This window comes from Cladophialophora bantiana (assembly GCF_000835475.1).
Source record: "Cladophialophora bantiana CBS 173.52 unplaced genomic scaffold supercont1.14, whole genome shotgun sequence".
NCBI classification, from domain to species: domain Eukaryota; kingdom Fungi; phylum Ascomycota; class Eurotiomycetes; order Chaetothyriales; family Herpotrichiellaceae; genus Cladophialophora; species Cladophialophora bantiana.
In genome coordinates, this window is record NW_015971588.1 from 362840 (window position 1) to 381083 (window position 18244).

General features: G+C 50.7%; 6 protein-coding genes across 6 annotated transcripts; 2 read left to right on the top strand and 4 right to left on the bottom strand.

The window, feature by feature from the left end:
- Nucleotides 1–1276: 1276 nt before the first annotated feature.
- Z519_08929 (uncharacterized protein) lies at nt 1277–3383 on the top strand (the record flags this gene model as incomplete). Its single annotated transcript, XM_016766656.1, has 7 exons — nt 1277–1473; nt 1523–1621; nt 1732–1996; nt 2059–2180; nt 2231–2637; nt 2686–2896; nt 2951–3383. 7 exons carry the CDS (start codon nt 1277–1279, stop codon nt 3381–3383), a joined length of 1734 nt encoding a protein of 577 aa, XP_016616954.1.
- An 854-nt stretch (nt 3384–4237) lies between these two features.
- Nucleotides 4238–5251, bottom strand: Z519_08930 (uncharacterized protein; the record flags this gene model as incomplete). Its single annotated transcript, XM_016766657.1, has 2 exons — nt 4238–5130; nt 5218–5251. 2 exons carry the CDS (start codon nt 5249–5251, stop codon nt 4238–4240), a joined length of 927 nt encoding a protein of 308 aa, XP_016616955.1.
- Nucleotides 5252–5737: 486 nt separating this feature from the next.
- Nucleotides 5738–8121, bottom strand: Z519_08931 (uncharacterized protein; the record flags this gene model as incomplete). The annotated part of the gene is made up of 2 exons (XM_016766658.1): nt 5738–7066; nt 7120–8121. The coding sequence occupies 2 exons, from the start codon at nt 8119–8121 to the stop codon at nt 5738–5740; spliced, it is 2331 nt and encodes a 776-aa protein (XP_016616956.1).
- A 1533-nt stretch (nt 8122–9654) lies between these two features.
- On the top strand, nt 9655–10668 carry Z519_08932 (uncharacterized protein; the record flags this gene model as incomplete). The annotated part of the gene is made up of 4 exons (XM_016766659.1): nt 9655–9936; nt 10000–10239; nt 10288–10366; nt 10415–10668. 4 exons carry the CDS (start codon nt 9655–9657, stop codon nt 10666–10668), a joined length of 855 nt encoding a protein of 284 aa, XP_016616957.1.
- Nucleotides 10669–10967: 299 nt separating this feature from the next.
- Nucleotides 10968–12914, bottom strand: Z519_08933 (uncharacterized protein; the record flags this gene model as incomplete). Its single annotated transcript, XM_016766660.1, has 2 exons — nt 10968–12480; nt 12532–12914. 2 exons carry the CDS (start codon nt 12912–12914, stop codon nt 10968–10970), a joined length of 1896 nt encoding a protein of 631 aa, XP_016616958.1.
- Nucleotides 12915–13933: 1019 nt separating this feature from the next.
- Z519_08934 (L-aminoadipate-semialdehyde dehydrogenase) lies at nt 13934–18178 on the bottom strand (the record flags this gene model as incomplete). Its single annotated transcript, XM_016766661.1, has 1 exon — nt 13934–18178. The coding sequence occupies one exon, from the start codon at nt 18176–18178 to the stop codon at nt 13934–13936; it is 4245 nt and encodes a 1414-aa protein (XP_016616959.1).
- Between the last annotated feature and the right edge of the window lie 66 nt (nt 18179–18244).

Here is an 18244-nt window from a genome sequence, read left to right on the forward strand (position 1 = left end):
CCTGTTTATATAGAAAGCCTTGGTGTTGACATCTCTCAGGCTTCGTATAGGTTGTCTGTTTCCACATCGCCATGACCCTGCGTCTCAAGAAGGAGACCTTACCGCTATGACTCAACGCATTTAGCAGTTCGTCTACGAACTTGTTCACCCCTTCCAAGTTCTGGTGGCGCTCATGACGGCGGAAGGTAGTAGACTGGTTCTGGAGACTCCTCGGGCAGACGATCGCGGTGAGCTCGATCGGGCCTCGTTCTGAGAGGTAGTTGATATGAGACAAGCCGCAATGAGGTCAGGTATGGGGAAGATTGAATTATGTTTAGGGATTTGTACAAAGTGTGACTAGCAGAATCGAACGTCAGTGGAATTTGGTGGTCGTTTGGTGGTATCAAGTCGCTTTCGCAGTCTCCACGTCGGCTGTCCGGAGACATCCGGTACCTTCCTATCTGGTGACACCTGGTGGGCCGCCTCAAACCTGTACCCCGAACCACCACGGCTCCATCGAACCCTCCACCTGCTCCACAGTAATCTTGCAACCGTGGGTTCGGAGCCTCGCAGCCCCCATAGAAAGCATGGAAGCTCCCGCAGAGGCTCCACGGCACAGCGCACTAATCAACTCGCCACTACCAGTACGACATCCTTATCTTTGCCAATTCGCTGGTGCAAGCAATTCTGGAAACAGTTCCGCAGGCCCGTGACATTGTGGAGAGCGTCGGCAGCGAATCCCGCAGGCTTTAGGCATCCGCGAGGCGAATCGATTTGAATTGAACTGAACCGACGTCTCTCTGTGTCCGTCTGTTCAACTTCTCGCGCCCATGCTAACAAGTACATATTTGCGTGCTAGCGGTGGTCATTGTCACGAGAACATGCACTTGGATCTGCGATGAACAGCCTCATTATGTCATCGTGGCAGTGGGAAGATCTGGAGAAGCTCGATCACGATGGCAGCGCCACATTGGTTAGCGCAAGCGACTGCCTCTATTGATTGTCCGCCCCGAAATGCCCTAAACATCTGGCAAAGCCTAGTCAGGCCCCGCGCAATGAACACGCACCAGCACGATGTCACCTTGCTGTAGCAATCACCAATGCGTTTTGTGATCGAACCCGGGATCTGTGCCGCCCGATCCACTCTCCAATCGACAGTGGACGCCTGGCCAAGCTCCAGGCTGCCTATGGTGCTTAGGGTGCTTGTAGTGCATGCGAAGCTTGGTGGTTTAAAACCGGGGTCACCGCGGTCTTCATCTCCCACCTCTCTTTTTCCCCTCTCTCGTCTGTCGTCAAGATGAGTCTCAAGAACGAAACCAATGCGCGCGCTGAGAAGGATGGCATCGATATTCCGGCCTATGAGCCGGGCACGCTTTCTGCGCATGCACGCGGTCGGCAGTTCAGCATCGACCCAGAGGATCGTGCTATGGTGGAAACTGACGTGAACATGCTTCATCGCGATCTGAAGGGCAGACACATGCAAATGATTGCCATGTAAGTTGAATTACCGAATCCTCAAATGCATACTAATTGACACTCTTAGTGGTGGCGCAATTGGTGCCGGTCTATTCATTGGCTCTGGTGGTGCTTTTCAGACTGGTGGACCTGCTTCTGTGCTTCTTGGTTTCATGATTATTGGTCAGTTATGCTCTGCAAGAACTGCGATGCAATACAGCTAATGCCTTTTTAGGTGTCATGGTGTATGTTTCTTGGATATTGGAAGACTTCGTCCTCAGCTAACATATCGTTGAGCTACCTCATGATGCAGGCCCTCGCCGAACTGTCCGTCATGTATCCGATCAATGGAGCCTTCACGATGTACATCTGTCGCTTCGTTGATCCCTCCTTAGGGTTTGCTTGCGGCTGGGAGTACGCCATCAGTTGGCTGACCGTCCTTCCCTTTGAGATTTCAGCTGCCTGCAATATTATCCACTACTGGCCAGGATCGGAGGGTATCAACAACAGTGCTTGGATCGTCCCGCTGCTTGTTGCTTTAGTTGCTATTCAAGTTTTTGGTGTGAGGGGGTATGGCGAGGCAAGTTCACCGAAAGCCTTCTGGAGAATGAGCTAATTGAACAGGTCGAATTCGTCCTCAGCATAATGAAGATCATCGCCTGCATAGGCTTCATGATCCTTGGGATCATAATCAACTGCGGCGGCGTTCCAACAGACAACCGAGGCTATATTGGTGCAAGATACTGGTAATTTCATACGAGGAGTGCCTACCGGTGAGGCTGATGGTTCGGAACAGGCACTCACCTTACTCCGCATTCCTCAATGGTTTCCACGGCTTCTGCAGCGTCTTCGTCACTGCGGCATTCGCTTATACTGGCACAGAGCTGACCGGACTCGCGGCGGCGGAAACGACCAACCCAAGAAAGGAGATTCCGAGGGCCTCGAAACAGGTCGTATGGCGTATCGCTATCTTCTACGTTGTCAATCTTTTCCTCGTTGGTTTGATCGTACCGGAGAATAGCCCCTTATATAGTGGCGAAGGCTCCACATCGCGTCACTCACCTTTTGTCATCGCAATTCAGCTTGCTGGCATTAAGGTCCTCCCATCGATTTTCAATGCTGTCATCTTGATCGCTGTCATGAGCGTTGCAAACTCGTGCACTTTTGGGTCGACTCGAACAATTCAAGCTCTCGCTGCAAATGGTGCGTACGTCTTGCCATAATTCTATACGACGCTGACTTTGTACATAGGCATGGGTCCTAAGATACTGGCCTACGTTGACAGAAAGGGCCGTCCTATGTCTGTGGTCATTCTCCAGCTTCTTTTCGGTTGCTTAGCATTTATCAACTTGGCAAAGGATGGCGGAACGATCTTCAACTGGCTCCTGTCATTGTCTGGACTTTCTATCCTCTTCATCTACGGCAGCATCGCTCTAGCTCATATTCGCTTCCGCGCGGCCTGGTAAGCAACTGAACGCACTTTCCGCAACACTCGTCGGTGACTGACCACTTACAGGGCTGCCCAAGGCCATTCCTTGGACGAGCTTCCCTTCAGGGCTGCTTTCGGCGTCTGGGGCTCGTGGGTGTGCTTGCTCATCAACATTATCAGCCTTATGGCTCAGTTCTACGTCGCATTGTATCCAATCGGCGGGCCTTACCTGGATGCCAACACTTTTTTCCAACTCTACCTCGCTGGTCCTCTCCTCATCTTCCTATACCTCTGTTGGAAGGTCTACAGCTGGTTTGTCCGGCCAGCTGACCGCCCATTGTTTATCAGAGCGAAGGATATTGATATCTACACGGGAATGAGAGAGGGTCAGCGACGCATGGTCAGTGGCCCAGGTGTCTCAGAGGAGCAGAGGCGCGCTAGCATCCTTGAGATGCAGGAAGAAAAGAAGAAGAGAGGTCCTAAGGATTATATCATGGCTGGCATTAGAAACCTCATCTAAACCGTCAAGTGTCAGGATCGATCTTGATGTACGAGACAGCAATGTGTATTCGCTACGAATGGGTACCAGCGATGGAGGGTGGAGGTAGGGTCGACATGCAGTTGTGTTGGAGTAGTCAGAGGCACGATGAGCCAAGAAATGAACAATTCAGACTGTACACCACTCCTTGCATCGCTACTCGGTCGTTTGTCGAGCTGGTATTAGACTTTGAAATCAAAACATAGCTAGCTATCTTCAGCAGTCAAATACCGACATTATTGCACAGTTTTCTACGAGCAGCTGCCCTGACATGCTCAGTTGCGCTATAGTCGATTCTGAAACGGGCACGGGTGGTGGTGAGCCCAAGGAGAGCGTCGCGCAGATTTTCCACTACCTGAGCCGCCAAAATTTTTGGATTTTCGCTCGCGACTGTACGTCCTCCTTTCCTTCTGGGGACTCTTGAGCGAATTCAAGTCCGCCTTGAACAGTTTCTCTGGTAATGGGCTTCAAAAGCTGCCGGGTTAGCCTAGTAGCCACAGTTCCTTGTCGGCAAAGAAAAATGCTGAAAGCGACGAAAGGCACCTTTAGTGGTCCATTGGGTCTGGAAGTAGTGCTTATTGTATTCAATCTGCGTTTGGGAAAGTGACTAGATGGTCTGCTTTAGGGAGACTCAAACCTCATTGTATGTCGAACCATGACTGCGGAAATGTAGACCGATCAAGGTTTCACGAAAAGACATGGAGAGACCTATATCCGTCAAGCGGATCTTCCCTTCTTTCCAAACCAGGTATCTACGAATAGATGCAGCCTCATTCCCTGATCATAAGAAAACTTAGCGTATAGTTGTTTAGGTCCAACCCGCCTTTTGCTCAGGCTCAGTACTTGCTGCTCGGTGTGAAAATGTCCTCTTTGCTCGGTGTTTCAGCGCGCATCTTGAAAATAGAGTGGATCCACTGACCTAGCATTTTCTTCTCTTCGCAGTTCAAACTCAATCGTTTATCATTCCCCATGATGTCCTTTAAATGGCGTTTATAACCGCTTTCGACTTCACGGAATTTTCCTCCGTTGATGAAAATCGTATTGCCATTGTAATCCTCGTTCGCACAGAGGAAGACGGCTGCCAGAGCACAGTCGTCGCTGGTATTCATGGGTATACCGCTCTGCCAGAGCTTTGGTACGAGATCAGGAAGCGTCCGCAGGGCCGGCGTATCTGTGATCCCAGGCGCAATGCTGTTGATTCGAATATTCCAGGTCTTGGTCAGTGGCCGCAGAGCCCTCATCAGGCCGACCATGCCGTGCTTTGCAGCCCCGTAGACGGGAATACTCTCTGCTACATAGCCTGCCCTCGAGACCGTCGACACGATCACACCGCCTTGGGGCACCTGCCGCCGCATGTAGTGCATAGCTAATTTCACAGTGTACATCTGCCCGATCAAGGTGACGCTCAAGCAGTCGAATTTGGGCTTGACGGGGTCTCCGCTCTCGTCCACCTTGTCGAAGAAATCGCCCTTGTCCCCTATTCCCGCGTTCGGAATGACGATATCGATCCGGCTCCATTCCTTCACTGCTCGCTTGAAGAGGCTGAGGAGGTCCTCCCAGCGACTCGTATCTGTCTGCATGTATAACACGCCCTCTACCGCCTCTCTTAGGGGCTGGACATCCCCTACCAGGACTCTCACGCCGGACGCAGCGAGCTTCTGGACGATGCTTAGCCCGATGCCTGAAGACCCCCCCGTGACAATGGCGGTCTTCCCTCGAAGCTTGTCACCTTTGATATTTATTAGCCGAGAGAGGACCTGGTTGGCGATGGCTTCTTATCTCTTGACATTGTAGCCGCGAACAGGGAATGGCTTACCTATATCGGTGTCCGTGATGTTCAGATCAGTCATCGTTGCCCGCTTACAGTTACGTGATGCTTCGTTTCAGGAAACCCAAGAGTCCTCGACTTTGATCCAAGGACCGAGCTAATATGGTTCTTTCTTTGGCGTTCCCCGCTTGTTAGGACATTTTTGAAGCCCCTGATCCCCAGAAGTCGACCTCGGGCCGAATGAAGTATTTTCTTTTGCCTGGATTTCGTGTGCAGGCAGTCCAAGGTAACTCTATCCTCGCTCTGTCGGCCCAGTGAAATGTGAAATACAGGACACCAATGCTCGGTACGTCAGCCACAAGTTCCATTATTAAGCGTGCTTCTCGCTCTAGTTCAAGAAACGTCCTAAATGACCATATATCCACACTTGTTACTGCAATTGAAATGACGACGCGCTTGAAGGGGAGCCGGTTCGGTTATGCTTTGATTATCGCACCCAGTAAAACATCTTCGTCTCGCCCGGGTGCCCTGTTAGCCAATTCATAAATGTCGTTATTTTTACAATGCTCTATGCCCAGGTGTAACCGTTGAGATCAAAATCTAGCAATGCGTGCCCAGCGAGATTGAAATCTTCCTCCAGATTCCACTCGTACGACATTGGGGCAGGATAGCCGTTGGATGCATTGCTATCCTCGGCCCCGGCATTGCTGACTTCCAAGGTGCTACCAGACAGCGATTGATGATCTATTTCACTTCTTTCCTCCAAGTTCGCGCGTGTCAGTGTCGTGGTTGACGGTTGAGCGTAACCAGAACTCAAGGCCGTCACTGACCGAGATGTCCGACCTTGAAAACCTGTTCTGGCATCCTGCATTTTTGCTACAACCTCCTTCATGCTCGGAGCCATATCAGCAAGCAATTTCGAAACTTTGATACACACATCCACCTTTTGCAGGCACGTTTTGCGCATGTTTGGGTCTGCCGAGTTTGCGTCTCGAAAGAAGGTCGAAGCAGCCAGGCAGATATTGATAAGGGAAGATGGAGGCAAAAATTTAGCCAATCCACAGTTGAGTAGCCCTTCCAGTATTTCAGCCGTTTCGTTGGCTGCCTGACGCAGGAAGCACCGACTGTAGTCGGTCGGTGGACAGCGGTCGGTGACTGAGTCCGGGCTGACATGCTCGGATATATCGTCCATGAGCATACCGTCCCTGTGGACGAGGAAATGTGCAGCGCAGTAAATCATCTCAAGCACAGATATAGCCCACGTCACACCGCGCTGACTCCCTCCTATGCCGTCTCCGAGCAGATTTTTGCTGTTTAGCTCGACGGGAATCTCTGACCGCCAGCGGTAAAGTTCTTGGACCATATATTCTCTGAGAAATGGTAGTGGGTTGGCGCGTGGCTGGCAATCCCAGGGCGAAAGATCCTCGTGGATATTGCGCATGATGCGATAAATGTGCCAGCAAAGTTTGGCCTTCAAAATGCAGATTGTCGCAAGTGCTGGGGGAAGTGGATCAAAGGCTTGTTGAATTTGGGGAGCCATGCTATCGATGCTAGGAGCTCCATTTTCTTCCAAACCAAGATCGGTCATGTTCAGCATTGGTGTGCCAAACGGCCACACACGCGGTGGTTGACCTATGGACATGCAAAGGTCGCATTCTTTCATCAAAATACTCCACCACAATATCCGGCGAAGATTCCGCTTCCGCTGCTGCTTGGCTGGATTCATCAAGCTGGCAGGCTCTGACCGGTGCAACTTTAGGACATGTGCTTGAGCAATGGCAGTGCCGAGCCAGTAAGTGGCGTCTTTCAAGTTGCTTCGGCTGGCCCATCCTATGAGAAAGAGCGATGCTTGACAGATGACGATGCGATCTTTCTCGGTCTCCAATTCAAAGAGAGTCTGGTTCATCAAGTCAGGTTCCGCATTTCCTAAAGCATGACTGCCATTCTCACCTTCGCCTTTTCGTAAAACGTTTGTCTGGCCGTGGTCTTACTCATGTAAGCCTGTCGGAGGACGATGTCACTTTCAACAGCTCCCACCCCGGCAAACATGACTGCGTGAAAGAGAAGCAAAGACACCCTTTGCCCTGGCTTCTCACCAAATATTACACTTCGGAATGTTGGGAGATCCAGGATCGGTAGGAGTGGATGCACAAACTCGGTAAATCGGTCCATTATCACGCGTTGAAGTTGCTGGGGCGGCAAGGCAAAAACCGCCCTCTGCCTCAAGAATTCTAGGTCGCCAGGACCGCGCAGAGGGAATGCTTCAATAAAATCCGGTAAGGCTCCCGAGTCACTCTGGGGAAGAGGCGGTGGTGTAGATGGCGCTGAAAGCAGACCATCATTTCTGTCGAGGGAGCTTTCATCTTGCGGAGCGATATCATTTGGCAACGGAAGCTCTGGCTGCTCCGATAAGGACAGTATAAAGCCGTGTGACTCGGAGGTCCTAGGTACAAGCTCACCGCGAGTCGCTTTAGATTGCCGCAAATCCCTGAGGCTAGCGTCTGGGCGATTGCTATCGCGATCTTCCCATTCATCCGGTGAACGTCTTGTTTCTCCAGGTGTGTCAGGAGGCTGCTCAACCATGAATGCCCCTTCTCCGGCTATCACTGTCTTCCGAGTGTTTGCGTTTCGATTTGCATCAGAGTTATCTGAAATTTGCAGCGCATAGTGCTCTGTAGTTTTATGGCCGCGACGCCTGCACTTCATGACTCTGCATTCAGCACCGTCGAGCAAACAATTTGTGCAATAGCCCGCTTTATGTGTTACATCACATCTGACCTTGCGCGAGCGACAGCGCAGACATGCCTGGGTAGCTCGACGATGAGTGACTCCTTTCTTCGTGCGAGATTGCGCTCCGGACACCTCCATGACTTTGCTTTGTGACACGACTCTCAGCCGATCTGAAACCGACAAAGGCGACGAGGTTGATGGTGGCGATTCCGCTGGATGCATGGTTGGCAGTTCGGTGTTCGAGGTCACTATCTCAGGGAATTTTGAATTTTTCGTCTTTTCATGTGAAAAAGGAGTGTTGCAGTCGATAGTTAGAGTTATCCTCGGGCCAAGATCAATCTTGCAGCATCATGAGAATGCGGGGATTGTCGGCTACAAAACAAGTTCCACTGGAAATTGGAGACCTACATTCCTGTTTAGGCTAGCGTCTCTCTGCACAGTGTCTAGTGGAGCAAGGCTCTCCTACTCCTAGCCAATCAACGTGAACTCGCTCGTAGCCACGTAAAAGCAAGGCTGCATATAACACAACGCCAAAGATCCACCAAGGGGCTGGGGCGGTCTATTTAAACACGGTCTGACACTGTTCTGTACGAGGAGCTGAGACTAGTGAAATGAATCATTGAAGGTAGGTGCTGATTTTGCAGAAATCCCTTAAGGTTCACGCGCGGATAACCCGGTTTATTTGGTGAGCAAAAGGAAGATCATACTTTGGGTGAAGACGATATTATTGTAGTCGAGAATATTCTGATAGCAGCACACCAGTTGGGCAGCAACCATGGTAGCTTGACCCTCGCTTAATGCACGGCTATGGGTGACTGTTGACAAAAAGCATAAGTACTCTGCCATAACCGTCCATCCATCTTGCCCAACTTACCGTTGTGACTTCCACTAGCAGCTACCAACGGTGTTCATACAAAAACCCAAGTTTCTCTATATGATTGATTGGCAAATATCTTCTTTTTCAAGGAGTTCCAGCATTTGCGCCCTGTGATTTGTTTCGTGTACTTGCTGGCCGAGAATGTCTGTCTTCTATCCACACCGCAAGAGCGACTAAAATGCCGATAGTTGGTGGGATATCGTGCTCCCACGTGGGAACAAAGGAGTGGGTGTATTTCCTCACGATCCGGAGCACACTTTCGAGCCCTTTTCAACTTCGAAGGGCTGGAGAGCGCACGGGTGCAATGGAGCGTCCGAGGGCAAATTTCCTGAGGCCATTCCTTAATACAAATTGCGAGAACGAGCCCAAGTGCCGCACCAGCGGCGAAAGGTTGTCCTGCGCCAGCCATTCATTCCATTCAGGTGTTTCAACTCTGAGATATGCGATGGCGAATAGATCAAAGTTGTTAGCATTGGGTTGGACTAAAAGAGGGCATTGCTGAGGGCGACCGCGGCTCGTCGGCTCGCCCTCGGCTATCTGGAGCGCAAAGAGACGGCGCCCAAAATATCAGAACCTTGGCGAGCAATGGATGCTCTTCCTGTCTCATTGAACAGGTCTTCGGCATGTTCTGTCGTCCTCGTGAGTGTGTTGGTGAGCGTGATTCGCCTACCCCACCTTCGATCCGGTTAACTCATTTCCCGCAGACCCTCGGTTTCTGAGTTGTCCATCAATGCGATCAGACGAAAGCATATTCTGCGCATGCTCTCCAGTTTGATAACATTGCGAAGGCAACAGTGCAAATGGCTGAAAGGAGACCCAAAGTTATCCCCCCTTTTCGGGTACTCTGATTTTCTTTCAGGTCGTGGTCACTCAACACAATGAGTTCCGTCAATGGTGATACGCGTAGCGGGGCTCCTGTGTGTCTTGTCACAGGAGGTGCATCTGGCATGGGACTTGCCGTGGCTGAGCATCTTCTGAAACTCGGCTGGAATGTAGCTATCGTCGACTACAACGAAGAAACCGGGCAAGCCGTCGCAAAATCGTGCGGCCCCCAGGCTATTTTCATCAAGGCAAACGTGGCAGACTATGAAGAGATTGCCGCTGCATTTGCTCGAACTTGGAAAGAGTGGAAACGCCTTGATGCGGTCTATGGTAATGCTGTATGATATAGCTCTCCACCCATGGGTTGATGTGCATCTATGAAACTAATCACCTGCCTGTAGGGTATTGGCGATCGGATCAGCTTCTACGCTCAGCAGGAAGATCGAGAGGACGGCACCCCCCCAAAGCCCAACACTTCTGTGATTGATATTGATCTCTACGGACCAATCTACTGTGCTTGGCTAGCATTTCACTACTTCCGCAAGAATCCAGACAAAGCCGGCAAACTCATCTTCACATCCAGCATGGCTGGAATCTACACCGGAAGCACAGTTCCGTTGTATTCGGCCGCAAAGTCCGGGGTAGCTGCGTGTCTCATCCTAAAAGGGAATTGCGACTGACTCTTGCAGGTCGTCGGACTGACGAGGTCTTTAGGTCAACGGCTTAAAGAAATCGGAGAGCCTATCACTGTGAACTGCATATGTCCAGGTAATTTGCATGCATCCCCCAGAACACCACAGTTACTCATTCTGCTAGGTCTTGTCCACACGGCCTTGACGAAGATCTACTCCTTCACATGCCCAGAGGAATATGTCACCCCTGCCTCCACCATTGTCAAGGCTTTCATGAGTTTTATTGACGATAGTAGTTTGACCGGGCAGGCGGCGGAATGCAGCGGCGAAAACATTCATTACAGGCAGAGACCAGAGTTCAGTGATGACAAGGCAGCTTTCATCTGCGGCGGTGGACTGGGCGAAGCTATGGCTAAGCTGAATGTTAAACTCTACTGATGTTGATCTAAGTGGAACACATGGGTTCTGCGACGCAGCCAACGTTCGAAAATGATATCAATCGTAGAAGATATAAATTCCTCATAATCAGATTGCCGCTATTCGATCATTCCCTGTAGAAATCGCCATTATGTAAAGGCAGAGAGCTATGAGGCAAAAGCCTCGCGAATGGATGTATCCATGACGGGTCCACATTTTAAGTTCCAAATCCATGTAGCATTGATGCAGCTGCTAGTCACTTTCAGAATATTATCGACACATACTATTAAATCAATACTCATTCGCCCAGCTAGTGCGGTCTAGGATCTGTCAGATTCCGGATAAAATGTTGCTGTGAGACCCTCGAGCTTGCCAGCTTCTCGCCACTCCCTCAGCATGTTAATGACCCACAGTGGACTGCCTCCGTACCACTGATTCTTCGCCAGCTTCCGGGTGATCTGGCCTTCGTTGTTGTAATATCCTGGCGTGCATTCCATGTGGAAGGCTCTTGAGTTCACGCCCGACTCGATGATCGTCTCGACCCACTTGTCCTCGGCCTCCTGGGTCGGCTCGATCGACCGGATATTTCTCTTCCGGCATTCTGCAACGACATACGCGAGATGCTCTGCTTGAATGGCGGTAGTGTGTAGAAAGTTCGCAGTCACGAAAGCCTGAAGCGTCGTGATCATGAAGAAGTTGGGGAAGTCTTTGCTGACCCAGCCTTGAAAGGTACTGGGCCCGTCCGAGAATTTCTCTCCCAGCATTTTCCTGTCACGACCATAGACCTCCATTCCAGCACGGTGGCTCCAGCTGGTGGCACGCTCAAATCCTGTGGCATAGATCAGGCAGTCAATCTCAAACTCCTCCCCATTGGCGACCACACCTCTCTCGGTCAGGCGCTCTATGCCCTGGCCTTTGGTATCGACAAGTTGCACATTGGGACGATTGAAGGACTCAAGATATTCGTCATGGAAGCAAGGTCGCTTACAAAACTGATTGTAGTACGGCTTCAAGCTCTCGGCTGTCGCAGGGTCCTTGACTATCGCGTTGACGCGTTTGCGGATCTGTTCCATCTTCTGGAAGTCAAGGATCTGTCTTCGTTTCGCCATCTCCTCTTTGCCCATCGTCCCAGTTGCTTCTCGGGATGGATATAGGTTGCGAATTATGTCTGTCCATCCGTCATTGACCAAGTCCACATCTTGGTGCCCGCCGCAAACAATCGTGTTGAAATTGTCCATTCGCTCTTTCTGCCATTTGCCTCTAAGGGATTTCGCCCATTCTGGATCGGTAGGTCTGTTGTTTCGTACATCGATGGAAGAGGGCGTCCGCTGAAATACGTAGAGTTTCTTGCACCAAGGAGCAATATTTGGCACAATCTGCACGGCGGTAGCCCCTGTGCCAACAATCGCAACTCGCTTATCGGTAAGGTTGACTAGGCCTCCTCCGGTGGCGTCGCCACCTGTGTACTTATAATCCCAGCGGCTGGAGTGGAAACTGTGACCTTTGAACGTCTCGATTCCGGGAAAGCCAGGAAGTTTCGGTCGATGTAGCGATCCGGCAACGCCTACAACGAAACGTGCCTCGATCTTGTCGTTGTGATTCGTTTTGATTGAGTAAGTAGCACTCTCTTCTTGCCAGTGGATGCTTAGAATCTCGGTTTTGAAGATAGCCTTTTCGTAAAGTCCGAGTTCTCTTGCAAGTTTCTGAGCGTGTCCTAACAATTCGGGCCCTCGTGCATATTTTTCTTTTGGAATATATCCAACGTGGTCCAACATGGGCATGTATACGTAGGACTCAATATCACATTGTACTCCTGGATATCGGTTCCAATACCTAGAAAACCATTAGAGCCGGAACTTGTCATGAGACAGTAAGTATGCCTACCATACTCCCCCGAAGTCTGCGCCTTTCTCAATGATCTTGAAATCTTCAATTCCGTTCTCCTTAAGATGGTGCGCCATTAGTTCCCCTCCATATCCAGCGCCAATAATCACCACTTCAGTAGTGATGTCTAGCGGTTCACGTGCGTCATTTTGACCCGCCCATGGATCATCGAGGTAATGAGACAGAGAGCCTTCAATTGCACGATACTGCTCTACTCCATTAGGATTGGCGCGGATACGTTTTTCCCGCTCAGCAAGATATTTGGCCTTGAGAGCGTCCGGATCAAATCCCAAATCGTCTTTAACTTCCTTCCCCGTGAGGTTGCTGGACTTGGTAAGAATAGGCTCAGCCACAGGAGCAACAGAAAGCATTTCGACAGCCATTATGCTCTAACGAGAGATGAATGAAGATTCCACGTATGTGGATGAGACTGATGCACAAAGCGAGATATACCAAGACTTCCAAGTATCGTACGTTCGGAATTGTCAGGAGAAGAGCAGGACGAGAATGTTAGCCGTGTACACCCTCGGTCTTAACGAAACAAGCAGGTGCATAAGCTGTAGATAGCCGTATCACCGGCAGCTTTCCCTTCAAATCTGGTGGGACACAGCCATCATGTTCCGTGCCTCGGATGGTGATTGAATATATGTATAGTGGAAGGAGAGTGGTTCCACCAGCTACCTGCATTTTTGAACCAGTCAAAACTTTGAAACATGGACGAAGGACAGGGATTGCAACCCCAGCAAACAGTCGTTGGATAATCTTGTCGAGTACAGGAGCCCTCCTGCACAGGGATAGGCTTCTTAGAGGTATCTGTGGATGCTCCGCAGGTCCTTTCAGGGAGCAACATGGTAGAAACAACGTCCGCAGGGAGCGACGTTGTGCATGGGTTTTCGAAGCTATTCCATTTGCGCTCCTCGGGCCTCGGGATGCCAGCTCAATACTCACTCTAAACCTGATGGCGCTCACTCACTCCTCAACCGTAGGAATATGTGATCTCCAGAGACTTGATGGGTGTTCCCTCGGCAGGATGTAGCTGTTCTTGTGATAGCCAAAAGAGGCACGCCATCCTGTGTCTGGTAAGGCTAATGGGGTTCTCAGACGGATGTGCGTATGCGACGCCAGAAAGGCATTGCCCAGGAAAGTGAGAGTGAAGGACAAATGCTAGTTTCCCATAAGCTAAGTTTCAATGTCATGGATCGCCTTTTTCAAAGTCAAGGCCAGAAAGTATTGTCTTCAGACAGACAGCATCAGGGAATATCAAGCCTGCCATCGGTTTTTCGAACTTGTGAGGAGAGCTGCAATGGTATTCTGTTCTGAAAGGATGGACGCTTTTCCTCCTGGCCTGTGGCCTCTAACCCAGTCTATGACCTTGTGAATAGCATCGGTATCCAAGCCCAGCTCAAGCCAAGCCACCTCTCCCGCCAACACTTACCAAAGCCCTGCGCTGTGCGTCCGATACAGTCACCTCCGGCAAGCTCTTAACCCCATCCTGATCCTTGGCAGCGTTCGGAGGCGGAAGAAACCCGATCTGGACCAGATAGGCGAGATACAGACCGATCTCTCGCTTTGTAACACCACTTCCCGCACTAACGTCCTCTCGAGTCCACTTCTCATCTGCGTAAAGCGCTTTCTCTGCATTGCTGTCGTCTAGTTCTGGTGCCCGCGTATTAGAAGGGAGATCATTAGCGACAAACGTGAAGAGTGGCATGAGTGCAAAGTCGGCGTGTGTGCTCACGTAGTGCTCAAGCGAAGAAGCCCAAGGAACATAATCCGTTAGGTTCGCCGTATATCCGTAGGTCTGGAGTGCCGCAAGGTATTGATTGAATCGTAGTCTTGGGTGCCCCGTGATCTGTGCCACGCTGACTCCGTGGGAAGATGGGGGATGGAACGCACACGCCACAACTGTTCGAGCGACATGGTTCACTGGGACCATGTTCACTGTGTTGTTGATGTTGGGCCGGGTACCAAGCTGAATGCAGCCCTTCAGCATCCTAATCAAAAAATCGTCGGTATTCGTGACGCCAGTCTTAGAGGAGCCAAGCACATAACCGGGTCTGATAATGCAGCCGCGCAAACCTCGTCGCCCAGCCTCGCGACAGAGGTACTCTGCTACCCATTTGCTCTGACCGTAGCCCGTACCTAGCCCTTTGCGGCTACCCATCAAGTCGTCCTCTTCACTAATGCCTTCGCCTCCAGCAGCGATAATACGTTCCGATTCAAAGACAAAGTGTTCGTGATCGAGGACGCTAGTGGAGGATACAAAAGCAAAATACTTGGGTTTGCCCTGTGCACATATCTTCATCGTTTCAATAGTGCCGAGAACGTTGGCAGGCTTGAGCATTTCGTATGTATTGATCCAATGAACTTGGGCCCCATTGTGAATGACAACGTCAACCTCTTTAACAATTTCTTTCCATCGTGCATCGGAAAGGCCCAGTCGCGTCGGCCCTAGTTCACCCGTAATACAATGGACTCGAGACTGCCATGAATCATCCCAGACACCGTATGCCTCGCAGGTCGTTTTAATTCGGGATATTGCCGATGCGTCATCTTTGGCTCTGACCAGGACATAGATTTTCTTCACTTGAGGACTATTGCGGTCCAACAGGTCTTTCAAGATAAATGATCCCAAGAAGCCAGTCGCACCAGTAAGAAACACCACTGGCGCTGAAGGAATATCTGTAGATGCACAGGAGAACGAAGGAGGCAGCGTCTCGGCCATTTTTGGGGCATCATCGCCGTATTGGTCTTCAGCCATAGCACCGTTGGATTGACCACTGTCTGCAGCTCCATTTATCTCAACTGCTTCTCCACCTCCCAAAGAATCAGCAGCCCGTAAATGATCGATTACAGCAGCCATCTCCTTCAGCGTATGCCGATTGTATATCTTGCTGATCGCGAGATTCACTCCAAGCGTTCTTCTGACCTGGTATGCAAGCTGCTGCGCTTTCATGCTTTCACCGCCGATAGCGAAGAATGAGTCCGTTGGTCTAATGGTCCGCGGAATCAATCCTGGAACAAGCTTCGCCCAGATATGTGCAAGCGCACATTCCCCCTCTGTGAGCTGTTGTAGCATGGAAGACTTGCGCCGCGTTCGAGCCGAGAGTATTCCTGCGTCCGGAAATGGCAGTTTTGGCCTGTCGACTTTCCCATTTGGATTCAAGGGCATCGCTTTCATTGGCACTATGACAGAAGGAACCGCGTATGCAGGTAGCTTCGTCCGCAGGTACTCTTGCACCTCGGTCTGGAGCATTTGAAACCGTTCCACTCTCCCAATCAGAGTTCCGTCGTCCGGAATGTCCTGCTTGCCCTTTTCCGCAAGGAATTGTGACCATGCTTTCATTTGCGGCACAATGTAGCTGACAAGTGTCTGTTCCTCAAACTTATCTCTTCGGACAAGCGTGACATTTTCGCGCACAAGAGGATGCCGAGACAGATGCGTGTCGATTTCTCCTAGCTCGATCCGGAAGCCTCTAATCTTCACTTGATCATCGGCCCTGCCAGAGCATTCCACATCTCCTGTTGGTGTGTAGCGGCCGAGATCTCCACTTCGATACAGGCGATCTCGAGGCCCGAGGTAATACCGCGCCCAAGGTTCATTCTTGTATTTCTGCTCAAACCGGGCCTTATCTGATTGCAGACCTTTTTCATGATCTGGGAACCAGTTATCCACAAATTTCGTCGCTGTAAGCTCAGGAGTTCCCAGATATCCTTCTGCAAGTCCTCCTGCCCGAATATATATTTCTCCGATTTCGCCAACAGCACATAGCTTAGTGCGGTCGAAGCGGTTTATGACGAGCATCTGAACGTTATGCATTCCTCTGCCGACGGGGATGACGTCTTTCATTCCATCCAGGAAGCTATCATTTTCGTTCCAAGAGGGTATCTCATAGAAGCTCACCGCCCTGGAAGTTTCCGTCGTGCCCCACATGTTGACGATGCGCACGTTAGGTGCTAGATTCTGTAGGGATCTGCAGTCCCTCTTGATCAAGATATCGCCCACGAAGAAGGCGTGGTGAAGCTTCTCGAATTTTGCTGTTGCGCCTCCGACTAAAATTTGGCCCATGGCTGGTGTTAGATGTGTCACTGTCGCGCCATATTCTTTCATCCACTCGGCTAGGAGCTCATTCTGAATATCATTCTTTGATGGCACAAGAATCTGTGCACCCAAGAATAGAGGTGTGAATATGTCTCTTTGAATTGGATCGTGTGCGATGCCGCTGAGCATGCTGAATTTATCTTTCTCAGATAAATTGAATCTCTTCGCCATCCAGTCGTAGTAGAATGCCAATGAATAATGGCGGCCCCTGACGCCTTTCGGTTTGCCTTCAGAACCAGAGGTAAAAGACAGAGTGGGCACGGAATCGGGTCCAACCACAACACCGGGACCTTTGACTTTAAGACTCCGCGTAGATTCAAAAATGTCCTTTCCAGCAGCCTCACCGCCCTGGAGAAAGCCGTCATCGTGCAAACGCAAAGCCGGAACTTCTGTCTTGAGATCCAGGTTGTCATTTATGAAACCTCGCACCTTGTCCGACAGTTCGCCGGCATCTTGAGTGGCTTTATCTATGATGACAAGCGCCCTTGGTCTTGAGACGTCGAGGTAGATGTTTTGTCTATCAGGTGGATAGGCGGGATCCAATACTGAAAACGTGCCACCAGCTTTCAGGATACCCATAATGGCAACTACTAGGTCAACCCCTCGATATGAGTATATCATGACGACATCGCCCCTCTCCAGACCACATTGGACAAGATGATGCGCCAGAATATTGGAGGATTCGTGTATTTGTCGGTAAGTAAATTTCCTTTCTGGGCCATCCTCAGATTTTGTCTCTGTGACGCAAGTCCGGTCAGGATGAGCTTCAGCATTTGCAGCAAAGATATCATGGATAGCGCCACGGAAAGACGACCACTCCATATCACTGGTTGGGTTGGGGATAAGGGCTTGTTCCTGAGGGGTGGCGAACACGATCCCACCAACAGGAGCATTGACATCAACCGCGGCGTTTTCCAGCAGTCGTGTCATTTGGCCGAGAATACCGGCTACCCTTGCACTCGAGACAAGACGCTGGTTGTATCGCGCAACCAGTCGAAGGTCGCCTCCAGCCGAGCATGAATAAGTCAGCAAGAGGTCAGTCGTTTCAGCACCACCGGGTAGACCAGCACCATCGTCATTGCTATTGAAGGCAGCAAATCGAAACAAAACCGGCCTCTTTAGGCTTGTCTGGATGTCCGCAAGAGAGACGATCTTCTCCGCCGCCTGCGCAGCCAACTCTTGCACCGTTTTAAGCAGCTGTGAGAATGGCTCGGAGGCGGCAACAGCTGTTTTGAGGACGAACGGAGGACCGTTAGTTTTCACATTAGTGCCGATGCTGATATCCTCGTCGCCCGTTAGTCTGCTCACCAGAACAATGAGAGCCGTCTGAATGACAGCGGTGAATGAGGCGAGGCCGGACAGTGTCTTCAAGGCATGTCTGGTAGTTGCCGTCGCAGCAAGTGACTCGACTGCTTCGATGGGCCTTTTGGGGATATTCTCCGCGGTAGCCTCAGGGTAGTCTCGAGTCAGCGGTGATATTGTTTGATCTTGCAAGTGTTGAGTCCACCAAGCTAGGCGCTCGTCTTGAGCAGTTCCCGTAGCCATTGCTGACAACAGGTGAGGAAAAGAACTGAGCCCCAAGTGAGTCAACGAAACTAGACAGACTTGAAA